The sequence below is a fragment of the Protopterus annectens genome, chromosome 9.part0 (genome assembly GCF_019279795.1).
Source record: "Protopterus annectens isolate FY-2018-M chromosome 9.part0, PAN1.0, whole genome shotgun sequence".
In the NCBI taxonomy this organism is placed as follows: domain Eukaryota; kingdom Metazoa; phylum Chordata; order Ceratodontiformes; family Protopteridae; genus Protopterus; species Protopterus annectens.
Window position 1 is genome coordinate 243919088 of NC_056743.1, and position 19024 is coordinate 243938111.

The 19024-nt window shown below is 36.7% G+C and overlaps 1 protein-coding gene across 3 annotated transcripts in view; it reads left to right on the forward strand.

The window, feature by feature from the left end:
- The window catches only part of MYBPC3 (myosin binding protein C3), a 627853-nt gene that overhangs the window by 156380 nt on the left and 452449 nt on the right, over nt 1–19024 (forward strand). For 2 of the 3 annotated variants that reach the window (XM_044082825.1, XM_044082823.1), the window contains 3 exons: nt 886–888; nt 11192–11209; nt 15375–15538. In XM_044082825.1, coding sequence (XP_043938760.1) covers nt 886–888; nt 11192–11209; nt 15375–15538 — 185 coding nt within the window. The remainder of the gene's footprint in view (nt 1–885; nt 889–11191; nt 11210–15374; nt 15539–19024) is intronic. The other variant, XM_044082824.1, reaches the window with a different exon arrangement.

A 19024-nucleotide genomic window follows, 5' to 3' on the forward strand; every position in this document is an offset into this window, starting at 1 on the left:
AATGCACTGAAACATGTTTGTATCAGGTGCAATCTATATAGCTCCCATGATGCCTTAAATTGAGGTTTGTAAGTATCGCTGCACTGCGCACATGTTTGCGCTTTGCCTCTGGCTGAGTCTACTATTCTCCTACTTTCTTGCTTCCTAAACATTATATCATTTTGCTATTATCTTGAGTACCAGAATAAGTACTGATGATGAAACAGTGTACACAGTTAATTAAATGGCCTCTAATTATTCTAATTTGCCGTACAAGAGTTGTAATTTGAGAATAATGAGACAGTATGTCTAACTGCATTGTAGCAACTGATGGGAAGTCATACAATTTCAAATGGTTACCGATTTGGGATGGGTAGAATTTCTGATTTTACTTCTGCAGGAGGATGTTGATTAATGTCCTAATAAATGTTGCTGATATCCTTAAGATTGTTCGAATGCCCCCTCCAGACAATAATACTTTTACCAGCTAACTGCAAATGTGCAAGGTAGATTTCTGCATCAGACCCTTTAGTTCAAGTGATAAGGCTTATTATTAAAATGCTACTATATCTAATTTAACTAGCACTAGTCCTGTGCTTGCTAGATGTGAAACAGGGGTCTAATGAATTATTTAATGCTGCTATTTATAAAGAAAAGTGGTGAAAAGTTATAAGTGGCATTAGAAGTGTGTTGCTTGTTTAGCATGCACTTGCATCACACATTATGACAATACTTGTATTGTTCTTAGCAGTTCTAACGTTCCTTTCAGAAAGATGTCTGCCTGTGACCATGCCACGTTTGTGAGGAAATGTATCCAACAGAATGCCCACAGTATTTGCTAAGGGATGTCAGAAACACAAGCTGCAAATTACATTGGGTGGTTAGCACAGGACGTAAAGAAAAAAGAGAGTTTTTGCAAAGAGGTAGAAATGCTTAAGATGTTTACCTCACAGACAAGACACATGGGGTTTGATTCTCATGGAGGAAAATTGGCTAAGCTTAAAATGGCCAACAAGGTATCTAGTCTTGTAATTATCTGTGAATCTATGAAACTATGGAAAGATAGCTATGTACTTTATTTCATTTGAAACATAGAAAGTCCAGGCTTTGTCACAAAGAATGCTTGCATCTTTGAATGCTTTCAAATGTTTGATGTTTTCCAGTGTGACAATGAATATCTATTCTGTTTTTTTCTTCTCTTACTCTGGTGTTTGTTCCTGCTTACCTCCTGGAAATGTGGAATGTTTCGTGGATGATACTGGGTCGCAGAGAGTAAGATGCACCAAACAGTACTGCCTTGTGTTCTTGCAAATTGATGATGCTGGTTTCTGCATGCTGAATTTACACAAAGATCATACAACAGCCTGCATTAACACCACTAAAGTATTTATCACATTAACCATATCATCACTATTAATGACCACCAGTCCCACTAAGATGATACACTGAAAGAAATAAAACTCTTAAATACAGGTCAGAAAAATGAATGGGTAAAACTTGTGCAGAACTGTATATGTTTGCAGGTTGCCCTAATGAAGCAGGGTACTTCCAAGGTAAACACCACTTGGAACCATGAATGTGACTCATTTCCCACAGTGCACTTGGGCAAATACTTAAATAACCATTCTGTCAAAAATGTTACAGCCTTATCATGTCTGTTCTTGTTGATGTTCAATAGTATATAAACGGACTATTAATTCTTGATTTGGGTAAAGTAGTAGTCCATATCCTTTTATCTATAGACTCATGTCTTCTAAATTCATTGGCTTTCACAGATATTTACACAATATTCAGAATTGTTTAGATTGTATCACTGGCAGAATAAAAAGCATAGCCTCTTATGTATATGAGAATCTGTGTCACAAGTGCCACTTTTATCAAGGATAAATTTGTGAGCATCCTTATCACTGTTCCATGACAGAAGTAATTGCAGGTGCTTACCCTTAATTTATCAATAACTTTCACTCAATTAAATGAATAGCATTGTGACATGTCCACAGCTTACCACAGAATTATTAGAAGTGCATTTATTAATGGATTAATAACAGAATGGCTACTGATCAGCAGTTATGTTCATTGATTTAACAGATTACCAACACATTTATAGCCACTCAGAAAGGCTCAGTTGCAAAAAAGAACTTTACTACAGTCCATGCTTTATGAAGAGTTGCACAGTTACTACTATAATCCAACAGATTGAGTGATATTAATAATACTGTTCACCAAAAGAATTAAGTATATTTGCCACCATTAAGCAAGAAAAAAAATAACACAAGAACTACTCTGTATCAGTGGGATCAGTTTTGCAATACACTTAGTTTTAAAACCAGAAATGGAAAATACATTTACAATTGTTTAACCAATGAAACTAACAGCAATTTTTGTCCGATATGGCAATATAAATATCAGAGTTGAATAATAAAGCCCATCAAATTGTGGCTCATGCTGAGACTGTTTTTGTCTTGGACTGCCAAGTTACAAATCCCTCACTAGATAAGAAAAAGTAAAATCAGACTTGTAGCTTGGATATGGGTTGTTGCTGCTATAAAGGCTCCCTATTATTTTAAACAAAAGAAATAGCAATTGGTTTTGAAGTAATTTTAACTAATGTTAATATATTAATATGAGCCAAAAAAAAACATATAGAGGAGGTACAAAATAATACTCCCTTTGATATGTGCCGTACTAAGCATCTACAGCAATTAGAGAGACCTCAGAGTTTTCTAACAAAGAAGATAAAGGGTCTCCAGCATGTGCCTTACAAGGACTATCAAAAATCCCTGTCACTATATTCCATATCCTACACACTTCTTAGAGGTGACTTATGCCAGCAACCAAAGACCCAAACCTAATGAACTTACTGCATATCCATAAAATAAACTGGGTCTAGGGCTACCCATTCCAAGGACTTAAATATGGCCTGTGACTTAAATAGGACATGCTAGAGGGACAGATTTATCTCCCAGTGACTGCCATGTCTTCGGAACAGGCTACCAATTCATGTGAAACAGAGCACCTCTATGACACTGTTCAAGAGGAACCTGGATGAGTGGATGGAGCACCATAAATTCTTACCGAGGATAGCACCCACAACTCTCCTGGACATGGACAGTCATCACTAAATGCAATCTTGGGTATTAAGTAGTACCTGTACAGTATTACACTGGATTGAAATGGCTAGGCTTAAATGATATCCGATCGATAGCCTAGTAATCTCCTATGATCCTATGGTCCTATGTTGTGGCTAGATAGAATCTTTTCCTTTGTAAGTATGCATGCATGCTAGATGGAGGCATCACCATCACAGTCTTCTAGTGCAGAAAGAAAAGCCCATAAACACTGGCTCAAGTGTGAACAACACAGCAGGACCCTGATTTTGTTTTGTTTGTGCACCAGTAGCATCATTCAAAGCATTTTAATGGTCTAGTCTGAGACAGAGATACTTATTTCTATGTATCACATGCAAACACAGCAATATGTATTTCTGTGTGTTGCACAAAACTCCTTCAAAGTTGTGTCTGCCACATGCAGTCACTCATTCTTTGTAATGGTGAGGCCACTATGTGGACATCCAAGGTAAGGGAGGTAACAAGGGTACCATTACAAAGTCCAGTGTGAGCATGGTGTTACATTCACAGGATGCAGCATAATACAAAAAGAAGAGGGTAGTAATGAGGGAATTATTTTTTCAGTGAATGTTGCTTTTGCTTTTTTTTTTCAACTACATTTCTGTGTGAGGTTTTCTGATGAGGATAGAAGAAGCTTATTTCATCAATCATCTTTCCTTCTTCTTCTTTCCAGCAATTTTTTGACATACTAAATACTGCACTGGAAAATTGGTATGGCCAATTTATCTGTGTTTTTTTTCCTCAAACTTGTTTTTGACCAGAATTTGATGGGTGTTTATGTACAAGTTAAACCAGAATTTACTAAAAGTATAGACCCTGACATTCAATAAGAAGTCTGAGGTTACAAGAGTAATGACACAACACCTGATTGCGTTAGTGAAACCAGTGCAGTCTTTTAGTTCTTAAAATATAAACTAATAGAGTGTCACTTAGAAGAGAAACCTAACAGCTCACTCCCTAAGATAGTCACCTAATAAACAGTACAGTGTTTTGAAGAGTATTGTGAAAATGCACAGCATAGAATGGTAACCTGATTACTGAAGATTATAATGCGGTTGTCACTGCTAATTACCCAAAATAATAATGAAATCTATGTTCTTCCAATTAGAAATAATAGGAGAACTTATTTTTTTTTATTTAGAACCACTTGTTTCTTGCCTTTCTATCATCACTTAACTGATTCATTAACTGCAGAAGTTTTCTTTGCTGTCTGATGCTTCATCTTATTTTAAGCTTATATATATGATTGCTGCATGCCATAAAAAGAAAGCTTTTTATTTTGTGATGCAACTCAGCAATGTGCAGTTGTTTTCAACCGTTGCCTCAATGCAAAATTTTATTTTTTATCTAGAATATTCTGTTAGCTGTTCCCTCATGGTCAATTGGTAATGTCCTAGTTATGTTCTAGTTAAAATTCTTCTAGTATTGTTTCTAGTATTCTTAGAGGAGGGAAAACAAAATACAGCAATACTGTAGGTTACCTTCATACAGTAACTCCTATGGGCCCTATATTTTACACTAATTTTTAGCTTCCCATTCCTTGTCCATCTCTTCCATGTTTCAACTCTTTTAACACACTCTTAACCATAGCCCTGAATACTCCATCCCTGACATGTTTCCACAGTTTTTCTACTCCGTGAATTTGCTAACATCTGCTTACCCATCCTTCACCTTCTCTGCCAATGCAACATAATGAATTCTAAATTCAAACTGATAGAATATATACTGTATTCTGCTTATGGAGCTTTTCCCAGTAAAAGGCAAGAGATAAAATAAATAAAGCTGAGTATTTCTATCCTTTCCATGACATTAAACCACATAATTGCATAATCACTGTTGGTTCATAGGTTCATAGATTAGTACTAGGCTAACTGCCCTTGTGAGCCATTTTAAGCCTAGCTAATTATTCCTTATGAGACTCAAACCCTGCACCTTGTGTTTGTAAGGCAAACACCTTAACCATTAGGCCACCCTCCCAACATTGTTGGTTAATAGTTCCTTAAAGTAGCCATCAGTGAAACAGCCTGCATTGGTTAAAAATCTGTCCACAATTCTATTATTTTTAGTAAATTATTGAACCAGTTAACTGACCTACTAATGGTCCAAGGCTTCAATCGGCTCTTAGTCCCTGTCCACCCTGGAGCTGAGAATTTCCCAACCTTATCCTGGCAGATCCAAATTTCCCATGACTTTTACTGTCTTCCTGTTGCCTCACTTCTCACTTCTCCTGCATTCCCTCATCTTTCTTCACTGTCGTGTCTGGATAATACACTACATCAGTCCACCAGCTCTTCTCGCTTACTTCCTCTACCTTAACTGCATGGGCACTTAAGCACATTCTGACCCTTCCTCCTTAATTGTTGCAGCATTGAGTTGGTCTTCTTCCTCCCCTTTAGCCTCACATCTGTTGTTCCCACCTTTACTCCAATATTTCTCCTTTCTCTATCATTTCTGAGCAGCCTATACCCAGAAACGCCAATGTTATACCCTTCCTTACCACTAGCTCATGTTTATGTTCTGCCAGCAACGTGTACCTTCACCTCCTTCATCACTGTTTGCAGCACCCCCATCCTCCAACATATACTATTTGCATTGCATCATAATATTACCCAGCCATAACATGAGTCAACCATATGTGTTCCAGTGCTATATTCTGTTTCTATCTTTTGCCTACTACATAAAGTCCCAAGATTGATGTCTTCTAAAGGCAAATTAACTCTCTTGTTCACTTCAGAGTCAGCATGAGACACAACAATAACAAATACTACATGGCATGACACACTACTTACCCTGACCCTCCTCCTTGATATAGTCCCCTCACCACCATTACTCCTTTAGTCCTGCCATTTAGCCAGTTACCAGTCTAGACTGCCATCTTTTTTCTTTATATCCCATCCCTTTAATTTTTTTCTAACTAGTCAAACCACATTCTCTGTCCGTAGTATCAAACATCTTTGTGGGATTAAAGAACACCATATCAGTGCATTCCTACCAATTAAGTTATTTTGTTAGATAGTCAGAAACTGCATGCAGTTTATGTGAAAAAGTGGGCTTCCATTACTGAAAATGCTGAAAACTGTGTTGGTTTTCATCTGCTTGGTTCCCTTCCATTTGAGCCCTCACAATTCACTGCTTGATTTTTGTCTTTGAATTTAAATATAAAATGTCACACCATAAAGCATGGAGACTTAAACAATTATACACACACACACACACACACACACACACACACACACACACACACACACCAGTGACAGCATCTTAAGAAAATTAAGTTCTTCTATGTGAACCTGTTTACATATGTGAAAATGGTGAAGCCTAGGTTAGGGACAAAGATTTTGGCTGAACTATTAAAGTTAATAGTATTTTATGGAAAGTATAGATGAGTGAAATGAGGCAAAGAGATGACCATACACTATAGAAATTATATACTAGTAAACACAGAGAGCTGGGATTTTAAAGTAAGTTCCTAAGGTTACTGCCTTTGAATCTGCCTGTAATAGAAGTGATCTAACAATAGCTGGCATCTGCAGGGCACCAAACACTCAATTTGTCAATATCAATATTGGCTTAGAAGAATGTATAGCTAGAATCAAGGTAATCTCAGATGCAGTATACAGAAGAAAGATAGTGAGACAAAGAATCATTCGGAGGATTGTTTAGAATTATTTATGGATGATATTTACTTAATCCAAAGTGTGTTCAATGAGAGATGAGGCATGATTGGTTTCAGGAAATGGAACTGCTTATTGCTATCCCTTGGTAAGGTATCTCTAACTTATATAATCAGCTGGTAGAATATGAGAAAGCTCATGTACAAGTTAATTTGTAGAACGGAGCAAATTCTGCCAAGTTAAACAATAAATTAACTACTTTGGATAGGCACTACAATATGAGCTGGGTGAATGCGGTAGTTTTGGGGAAATCCTTAGGAATACAACAGTAAACAAGAGGAGTGACTATGACCTACCTAAGACATAGGGTCATGGAGAAGTATTCTTTTTAGCAATTTTATATTCTTAATCGCACATAAATAAAAATAAATCTTACAAGAAATAAAAACAGATGGTATGTCCATACTGAGACAATACAGATCACTTTGTAGAACATTCAAAAGTAGTGTAAACACTTGAAGGAGAAAGCTGAGATAGATTTCATTGTGAATATCAATATTGGCTTACCTTTCATATCTTAGGGAAATGCTTAAGGAGAATCATGAACACATGGTTCTGTGCAGAAAAAAAAAACTCAAAGACTAAACAAGAGAAAGGCTGAAATGAAGTGAATCATGTATTTTAGTCTAGAAACAAGAATCTGCAAGCATAATTGTTTATCTTGCAACACAGTTTATGAAGAGAAGAATCCTAGGACAACAGAAGGCAAGGTATTTGACATAAAGTCCAATCTAAATACACATAAGGCATCTCCCTGATAATATAACAAGAAATCTTAAAAAAACTAAGTTACTTTTTAACCTCTATTTTAAAGTAACTTGTTTAAAATCTATATGACTGCAAGTGGCATGTCAAGTGAGTAGAAAAGGAAAGAGAAGTGCTTGTATATAAGACTTCAGGTGATACAACTGTTATTTGTATAAACCTACGACTCTTTGATCTTTAAATTGCAAAGTAATAGAAAGGGATTGTAAACAATTGTAAATGAGGCTTCCTTAAGGAACTGGGTACACTGGCATCTTTAAAAATGCTTTTCATAAGAATACTTTAAGCATAATAAATTTTCTCTTCCAGTAATAGGATAATTGTTTTGTTACTTGTGCTTTCCTCAACTGCTGTTTGGCTGAACCCAACACACATAAATATCATTTTTATAAAAGTCAAAATTGCCAAGAAAAACTGAGTTATTTGAGGGAACATTTGCCCCACATTAAAAATCATTTCATCACTTTGTTTAGGATTATACTTTGAGATCAGCATAGTAACTATGGATTTTGCCAATCAACCTCAATGTAACAGTCGTTGGTAAAATAAGCTGTAAACATACAACTATGTCTCCTTTTCAAGAGTGTTCCAAGTGAACAACACAGAGACCTATAAGACGATGTACTGTTGGTGAGTTCCAGTACAGCATTTGATAGTGTGGAATACAATATCCTACTCAGAAGATAAAATAGTCTCAGTTTCACAGATATCAGGAAAAATGACAGGCCACTGGTTCCCAATTCAAATCTCGCATATACTGGCTTTTGCAACAGTTAAAGTTGTCTGAAAAAGACTTTCATCCGAATGTCTTCACAGCATTGTCCATCAGACTAATGGCATTTGATTTCTTGTCCAATGCCTTGTGGGGGCAATGAGTTAAAAAAAAACATGCATGACTTGGTCATGAAATGTTAGATAAGTTCACCCACTGGGCCAAGGCAGACAAGTAGCTTGAAATGGTGAGTAGACTAAAGGACGAACATGAGAAGTGTTTCAGAGATACATAACAGCACAGAACATGTTGCTTTGAATTTAAAATTCTGGATACGGAAGAAAAAGAAAAAAGAAACTTGAGGCTAGACTGATATAATGAATGTCCTTTATCTCAGGGTTGTAGCAGGTAGAGTTAAATTTAAGGATGGATGTACATCAGGGATGGGGGTTAATTGTGGATGTGAATAACACAAAGGAGATAACTTGCTCAGGGGATTTCAGTGGATGAAGCTTCAGGGGCTGACTGGTTATTTATCTAATTTGGAAAGAACTGGAAGATGTCCTAGGTGAATCACTATCAAATCTAGAAGATGGCACTGGTTACCCCTTTGTGCACTGACTGATCACTCAAGGAACTAGGTAATCGTATAAATGTCAGCCTTACTGTCACCCCAGGGAAAGTTTATGGGAAGAATTTTGATATGAAGTTCTGTAGTTCCTGAATATTAGCTGATGAGTAGATGGGAAATATATTTCCACAGGTTCACTACATAATCTCAAAATGTTGAAATATTGAATTTCAAAATCTCGAGACTATATAGCCGAAACCCCTAAATGCCGAAAGACCAGAAGCCCGAAATTCAAAATCCCGAATGTGCAACACACATACATCACACACATACACATACACACAACTTTCCCCCACAATCAAACATATCATCCTAACTACAGATAAGTAGGGGCAAGACCCCTGCATCCCCCATGTGCCCCCCTACTTAAATATACTAACTCCGAAATCGCACAAACACACAAGGGAAAACTCACACCCACACATTTTACAGTCCCTCACACACACACATCACAGTCACAACACACAATGACACACACTAAAGCCTCTAACCAACACACTTACACATAGATACTTACCTGAACTTCCACCTATCCATCAACAAACCGCAACACCAGAAGACCTACTTCAATATCTCCGAACATCGGGATTTTGAATTTTGCACTACTGGTCTTTCGGTATTTAGGGGTTTCGGCTATATAGCCTCAAGATTTTGGAATTCGATATTCCAAAATTTCGAGATTATGTAGTGATCCCATTTCCACACATGTTATCTTCCCAGTCAGTATAACATGATCCTGTCCTCTGATAGGTCAGTATCACAGCTGAGTGGGGGGTTTAGGAAAAATTTATTCTAGAAATAGTATCCTTAGAATGGGAAAAGAAAAGAAAAGAAAAAATGGTGTTGTACCTATAGTCACTCACAGGTGGAATCCTACTGGGCAATACAAAAGAACAGTAACAGTAGAGAACTCAAAAAGGACACCGATGCTCTGGAATAGACTCCACATCTACACAAAACAAAGTTCATCCCTGTCCATATTCGAGTGCAACTTGGTTGTATAGACAGGAAACAGAAAATGTACCTCAGGACTAACCCCTGTACTACTAATGGACAGAGGCAGCTCCTAAATGTTTTATCCCATGCATGAGTCCACTCAAATTATCTATGGTATGATTAAAGTTACTCTCATTAGGGGAAATATACAATTATCAACCTTGGGATGGGTAAGGCCAATCTCTAACCAAATAGGATGGACTAATTCAAGCACAAAAAGGGACACTGGCTAGGGTTAAAGTTAGCCTCGTATTTACCTATGAACCTATGAAACTATGAACAGTAGAACAATGCTAAAGGTTAATAGAATGTCAGGTTACATTGCTGGATATGTGTCTTCTAGGGCTAAAAATGCCATCACTGAGTGCTCTAGTAAGAAACCATCAGTAATATTGTATAAAAGCTTTGCTATATAACAAAAAGAATGTTGAGAGGGATGAGGTAAGGCACCACAATTCTACCAAGAAGGTAACTAGAATAGGGGCATGAAGTATGATGAAAGAGCAATTAGATTATGCACAACAGAGGAGCAAAGAGACAATGAATATACAATATGCTCACAATACCATATCACATTTTCTGTGAAAAATTGGTGGTAAAAATTTAAATAGGAAGAACTAGAGATAATATGCACTGCATGGAGACAAACTGGGGGAGTTTAGCTGTCAGTGCAGATATTTTGTAATTTGCATCTCTGGAGTCCTTTTAAGGACATGAATTAGAGGCAACATCAACTTCACTTAACAGAATGACATGAAAAATGCACTGTAGATAATGGCAGAGCAATTTAAATTATCTTAACGTGTAAAGACGATTTGTAATGAAGTGTCTCAAAAACATTTTCTCACGAAAAATAATGATGTTCAGGACTTAAAACTCATTGTGTAAAGGAGGGATGAAAGGGAATAATAGCATAGAGAACATATATAGAATGTGGCTTCACAATCACACTGATGAACATTTAGAAACGCCACAGCGATGAGACAATAGTAGAAAAGTGCACATGAATTTGGAAACGCCTTAGATATGCATAAAGGAACCTTATAGAAAAAAAGAGTACTGATTAAGCTAGAAACAAGGCATGCAATAAAATTGAGCATGATCAGAGCCCATTTATTTTCAGAGGTTTGGCACTTGGCCAGCACTTATACAATTTTTCCGGAATAAACTGCACATGCTGAGCTTGTAGCATGTTGTGAATGCAATAAAAATTGTATGTTGTCATGTTTAATGCATTTCTTGGTATTTTCCTTCTGGATTCCGCATGTTTTCCAACTGGTACATTTTTCTTCATTTGCGAGTACAGCAGCTTTCTGAGATCCCGGTAAGAACTTTACTAAATTAATTATTAACAGGAGAGTAACCATCTTAATTTTTTTTAAGTTTGTGTTAACAGAGAGCATGACTTTGCCTTCATGTGGGGTAAAATCAATGTATTTGTAATTGTATACAATAGTGGACTTTTATTTGGACAGGACCTGTTATATCTATTGTTTTCTATTTGAACAAAAAAGTAAATAGCCTATTAGATTTTTCATTAGTATATTCATCAAAGCTGTTAATGTGGTATGGTTGTTGAATAACAGGGAAGCTGTCTGCAGAAAGCCTTTTATAGCTCTCCCTTCTGCTGTCCTGAGAAGTGTGGAAAGTGCAGTGTACTTTCCTGAAAGACTCGATCTTCTAACAGACATTCTCTTGTCTGTCATATTGTTACAGGTGTTTAACAAAACTTAAAAAGGTTGATCTAGGAGGTCAGGTTGTAGTTATTTTCCTGTTTATATCTGATCATAATACTGTTTATTTAATGGTTATAATAAATCCTGCGTTCTGATTGGCAGGCATATGCCACAAACAGTGAGTAAGATGTCACTCTATTAATTCTAGGTGCATTTTATAAGTTACATTTTAACTGTATTCATTGTATAACAGCAATGGGGATCTCATAGATATAGATTATTGGAGATTTAACCCAATAGTCATGTAGTATCATCATTGGGCTATGTCTTGTTACTTCATAATATGGAAGCTATACAGAACCCAAATAGCCCCCATCCTATCACGCTTCTCATTATGTAACTTAAATGGTAATGTCTCTTTGTACTTTATTTTAGCCTTCCCTTGACTGACTTGTTAAAAGATTGCATTGTCTTTCCAAGGAATATTAATGAAGAGAGAAAGGAAATAAATACATACATACATAAACCAGGTATGCACTTTTGATCATTTTGTAATTCGCTGCTAACTGGCATCTAGAAATTGCAGCTTCCATTATGAGTGGACGAATCACAATCACTCGAACCTTCCCAAAGGACAACACACTGAAAATATCTTTCAGAAGAAAAACTATTTTTGTTGCTTTTTGCAAGGTGGCAAGCTCCCCTGTGCCTCTTGATCTGGGGAGGACTGCATCCCTCACACCCCAACTAATATAATCAACTCCATGGTTATACTATAAGAGGGAAGGGGGAAACAACTATAAATGGCACTCAGTGCCTGCACTATTTCCCCAACAATGCTTTGCAGTGAAAATGCCATTATTGTCAGGAGAGCTTCTCAATGAATATACCAACACTATCTGGGAATTGAGTTTCAGGGAGTTGAAGCTCAAAGAATCTCATTTCCTGGAAAAGTAGTATTGCCTGGATTGCATATATGAAGGCACAGAAATACGGATACAAAATTTTACACATTGATAAAACACTGTATTTTCTGCCTTTTAAGATCACTTCTCTGTCTCTCTCTGTTTTACTCATCCTCCTCTGTTTTCTCTGAGTATTTTCTATGTAAACCCTTTCTGACAATAAACTGATAATCTAATAAACCTAAAACCAGCAGTGTTAGTCAGTCTTCATTTTATCCTATAGTATATGCAAACCTTTCCTCTCATCTCTCAAAATCCTTGATGTGTTTAAAAAAAAATAACATTTTGCTCAAATAATAACATGAAAACTTCTGATGAGTTCCTTAAATTAAGGTATCGGGGATTTTTTTGGAAAGACTCCAGACATTAATTAGTGAACTGCTGTTCTGCATCATTTCTCAAAACTCAGACAAATGTGCTAGACAATTATTAACCAAATTTAAATACAGGAAGTCAAACTAAGCTTTTTCTTTAATGGCATCACAGTATTCTGCAATAGAATGTCAAATTATATAAATATTAAAATAATTTCAGTCTTTGACATACAAATAAGCAGTTTGCTGACACTGAGAAGGACAGACAAAATAACTACAGGGGAATGAGGGTTGCATTGTAACAACTGTTGCCCCTTCTCTCTGTTTATTGCTACTCTGCTATCTTCAACTGTCATGTCCACCTGCTAAACGTTCTCATCTCCTCTTATCTTATTCCACTCTCCCTGTCTCTCCCAAATCTGATTTACAAACTCTCTTCTGCTTTTCTGCACACGACCAAACCACCACAATCTGCTTTGCCTTTGCCTTCTCTGTAACTGGGCCTACTTTGGCTACTGCTCTGATGTTCACATTTCATCTCTCCCATAATGTGCATTCTACTAATTGTTTGAGACACTTTATCCCCCTTGCCTTAAGCTTCCTCATCTGCTTTACCTTCACTGCCCAGGTTTCTGTGCCATATACAAGCAATAATCACACCACTCTTTTGTACACCCTATTTGTCAACGTCCTTGGCATTCTTCTGTCACATTACCCCTAATGATTTGTGTCAATTGGCTGCAAAGCTTCTGATTCTAGTTTTGATTGCCTCATTCAGACTTCCTTTCTCCTCAGCCACACCTCAGAGATACTTGAAGCTGTTAATCTGCTCTATTATTTTCCCTTCTATCTCATTTGTTGGCAACTGTGCAATCTACACTCGGTTTCATCCCATGTGTCTTTAGTTTTGCATTCCAGTCCACCATCAATTACTGGAGTTCCTGTTCATGGTCTGCTCATAGTGCCCTATTGTCTGCATCCTACAGTTTTGTTAATCTGTCCACTCTTAATAAAACAATGACATTAAACAATGAAAAGCACCAACTCACAAGTAAAACCTTTATTTAAATAAATATAGAGCAAAAACTAATTTTTGATCTTCCAGATGGATGGTACTTATGGTTATAATGTATGTACCTTATTATGACAAGATATACTTCATCTGAAGACATAGGCTTTTGATTTGTGAGTAATCTGCTCTTTGAGATATGAAAGGGTTTTGAATGTACTGTGCAGTAATTTTGTCTTTTAGGATACTAAGACTCATTCAAGGGTCAGCATCTCTTAAAATATAGGTTTAACCAATAAGAAAACATACTTCATTTTTATTTAATACCTGTTTAAGGAAAACACCAATTCCACTAAAACTTAGACTTTCGGCTTTTCCCAGTTAGGGGTTGCCACAGCAGAACTCCGGTCTGCTCCTCATTGACAGTGGATTTTTACGGTGCCGAGTTTCCAGCCCGACACTCAACCTTCAACGAAGGTGCACCCATTCATGCTCACACCTACCTGCATGTCTTTAACATCACTCGACCATGGGGAGGACATGACTCCACACAGAAGGCGCTCCAGCCGAGAATCGAACGGGAGAACCTCTTGCTGTGAGGCAACAATGCTAACCGCTGCACCACCGCAGCTTAATTTCACAAAAATTCTTATTGCTGAATATAACTCAATGAATGAACATATTTGCTGTCAGATTATAGAATGTGTCTTCATACATCAACAACCAAACCTTAGTCCCTGCAATGATATTTTGCTCACAAAACAGATATGGTATAAAGAAGTAACAGTATCATAGTAGAGATAATTTATTAATGAGAGTGTTAAGAGAAAAAAATATGAAAGTGGGGTCACAAAAATACGCTGAGGATGGGTAGTTTGCAGTACTTCTGATAAAAAGGAGTGAAAGAGAAACTCACATGGCTGGATGGGAACGAAGCAATAACCAAAGACATGACAGATTAAATTACCGATTTTTTAATTTGCTTTCCCTACAAATAGACAATATCTGTGTTTTCAGTCCTTACAGCCCCAAACATGATTGTCTGATATTGTTTTCTTGATGGTGATTGCTGTTCAAGGTGTAAGGATGCAAGAATGCAGTCAGTATGTTTAGTGTTTTAACTTTTTCATGGTATTACTCCTTTCTCCACTGTTGCACATTATCTGTTAGTATACTTAAGGAAATGGTTGTTTTGCATCAACATTGTATGTAGAGGAGGCTTGCCCCCCCCCCAGCAAAATATTGTTTTAGTATTGTGTATTTTGGTGTTTCATTGCAATGCGCTGCTAATTATTAGTGACTGGCTGGTTGGGAGTTAATCATTCATAGTGGAAGATTTCTGCTGACCTGCCCTATTATTCAGAAGTGTTGCAGTAATTTTAGGTCAATTATAAGAATTACAATGAAATAGTATGTTATCAATTTATTATTGATGAAATAACTCATACTACAGTTTTTGATGCCACAACTGTGAGACATTGTTGATTGTATATGTAAGTCTAAAAGAATGTCATTACTACTGCAGAGAAGTCAAAGTAGAATCTGGACCAGAGGTTGATGTGTGGGAGATACTAAAATCAGCACCCCCTTCAGAGTATGAGAAAATAGCCTTCCAGTATGGGATCACAGACCTGCGTGGCATGCTGAAACGCTTAAAGAAGATGAGGAAAGAAGAAAAGAAAGGCACCGGTGAGGAAGACGTTGAATCATTTTCCCAAGAACCTAAAGTTTGGGTCACTTTTATTGTGTCTTTATCTGTAATCTCCAAAGAGAGATGTGTAATCCCATGTTTCCATATCTGTGGTTATCTGGATAATGGGTAAGGCATGAGATGAAATGTCTCCTCTTTGGATTTGGCAGCAGTTTATTTGTCATGAATATTCTTGTAAACTATTCATCTGAGACCCTAACATGACCATTATTTTCTGAAAAAAAAAAAAAAACTCACTTCGACTGAGCTAAATATTTTGACAAACAGCGTGTCTATTTTAGAGCTAAGATGAAACAATTCCAGAAAGCAGATGATTTCAAAGTTACACAGAAGAACTCCAATTAGAACCAGCAGTGCTTGAAAAAATAATGAGACTGTGTAACCAAATAATTTAAAGGAATACTTAACAGCACTGGGATCAAGAAACAAATAATTATGCCTGCGAAAAAGCATTTTCCAATGATAGTTCAGTCTAGCATAATGTCTCAGCAAAAGAGGGTACTTGCTTCTATATATTTAAATGCAAAGAATGTCATTCTAACAAGACAAAAGTGAAATCCCACACAGGGACAGATTGTAACTTGGACAGTTATTTATCAGTGGTAAACTCTTACTGCAGCATATAACAGTAGTGCAAACTAGAAGTGCAAATGCTGATGGGCTGTTTATTCCAGGACAATGTACTAAAAAGCACAGGCCTCCTAATGGGTGTCACGGAATCATGACATTATTCTAATTGTGCCATAATCTGCCACACAGCACTAAAACTCAGACCATATTCAATCTAAATACAAAGCACTTTGTGAATACCCTTCTACTAAATGAATTAAACTGCAGTCACCCATCCATTCACATATGCACATCTAACAATTGCGCAATCTAAAACCTGCATCTTTAATCCTTTTTCCAACTTACTTTTAAAATCTTCATCTGGATTTGAAATTAGGGCAGTTGATGACTTACTTGTCTGTTTTAGCAAACTACCTTAGCTAAAAGTGGTATTAGTATCTTTTTAATCCTACTGAAAACAGTTCATACTTAGTGTTCAGGAAGATAGTGTGCAGGTTATGAATGGCGATTACAAACCAGCTGGATGTCATCACACTGGTTTGCAGGAATTGGTGCTAACTGGTTAAATACACAGCGCTACTAACTGACTAAATGTGTTATCAAACCAGAGACCACTAAGCTAATTAAAGCTCTTGTATTTTATCTGTACACCTTACTTACAAAGGGAGGGAACATGACTCATGCTTCAGATTAGATGGAAGCTAATTTTATATACAGATTTGATACTATGTCCTTTGAGGGAATGAATCTGGATTTTTCTGGCAGTATCTAAGTAATACAATGTCACTTTTTGATATTTATTTACTTAAAGTTTATGACTAATAGTGTTTCTTAACTAAAATTATCTATGTAATTTGTATAAAGAAATACATCACCAAAAAATAAAACTATGGTATATTCTTAAGAAGCTAATGAAGGCAACAGTTACGCTGAAGAAACTGGTATAAATATGGTGTTATTTGAAAAATTTCACTGGAAGGCTTCACTGTTGGAAGTCCTAAGGAATATATATATATATATATATATATATATATATATATATATATATATATATATATATATATATATATATATACACACACACACACACACACACAGACACATATATATGTGTGTGTGCAGGTTATGAATGGGAATTACAAACCAGCTCTTCAAGCTCAACGTACCCACAGGATTTTTGTCTGATGTCTAGAAAGTAGCCAGTGTGACTGCCCAACACAGGGGTGGCCCCTCTACAAACCTAGGTAACTATAAGCCCAGTAACCTCACCAAACATTTATGCAAAATAATGGAACATATCATAGCAGAACTCATTTATGCAGACATAGACAACTTAACAAACAAAGCCCTACTTTAGCTAACTTTCAGGATAGTCTTGTTGACTGGGTAGACAAACATAAACTTACACTAGGTTTATCATATATAGCCCTGCTTGATGTGAAAGACGAGTAGAACTGAGTGCTTGAAAAGAGTGGTAAGACCTTTTAAGTGTATCTGTTTAGAAGTGTATATGGCAGGCCTCTTATGGTCCACTCCACATGATCACCTGCCTAGCATCGATTCAGTGTCTCTGTTATTCTTATGTAAGAAAACACACAGTGCTCATTCAGCAGCATTTCCTGCAACTAATTCTTCCATCTCTGAGATGGCAGCAAGTCAGAAAAAGATAAAAAATTTACAGCCAGAGCAATGATTAAATCCTGATGGCAAACCTTTACAGAAATAGCAAAACCCAAGCACCTTTACTGAAGCAATATTTTGGGAAATTGCAATTTAGAATTGACCAAGAAATAAAGCCAGTAATAAAAATATAGTCCATCATGCACCTTACTCAAAGTTGTGTGCAGCTACACAAACTGTAGCTAAACTGTACTCATTTGAGTAGTATCAGATGTTTTGTGCCCATCTTTCCTTCCTTCATGTCCTTCAAGACAACAGGGTTCATCATCGGCACCACAATATCCCTTCCTACCCTACATCTGCTGTAGCTACTCTCTTTATCAATTGCCATTTTATAGCTATGCTACCCTTTCTACTTTCTTTAAGTAGTGTAATTTTTTGTTTTATTTTTAATCCTCACAGAGATCACCATACATTTTCCAAGTTCTGTAACAGTGAATGGTTGGTATTCAGGACTTGTCCAGTTACAGTGCCCCCTTATTTATTTATTTATTTTTATGTATTCATTCATTTATTTTTATGCTTGCTTTTTCACCTTAGTTCAGGATGTGGACATGCCATGATGTCAGTGCATAATTTATTTCCCATTTTTCTTTTCAGCTTTACCCCAAAGGGATACTCTTTCTTAATTACAAACAGAGTTGTAAATTAACCTAAAATTTATAATCTGTATTTTACCATCAACTATATCACTTTAAGTTTGTCTCAAAAGAAATATCCAAACCACATACCCATATGGGGTTCATATAAAAAAGTTTCCCCTATTTTGAATACTGTACAAAACTTCTCCCCCTTACAAAATAGATGCTCTGCTCATATAACACATCCAGGTACATTCCATCGCATTACATTGTACAACCTATAGCTCCATGCTCTTAACACAGAAATCTCTGCATACTCTCTGAGGGATAAGGTTAAAATCTTAGTTTCCATGTGGGTCAGGAAGGCAATAATACTAATTTTGGGGAGATACCCCCAAGGCATCTCTATCCCAAGGAGATAGCTATTCAGGGAGACAGGGGTAAAGGTGCCAATTAGCTGGGTGCAGGACATTAAAACAGCCTAACAAATGATTCTGTATCTTCATTCCAGTGCCAGTCACCCTTTCTTTTACATTTTTTTAATCCTTTTAGGCAGTACTGCCCAAACCTGCAAATTTCCATGTAGCATGCCTATGGAAGGTATTTTTGCAGGCCAGATGAGTCGGTGGGGGA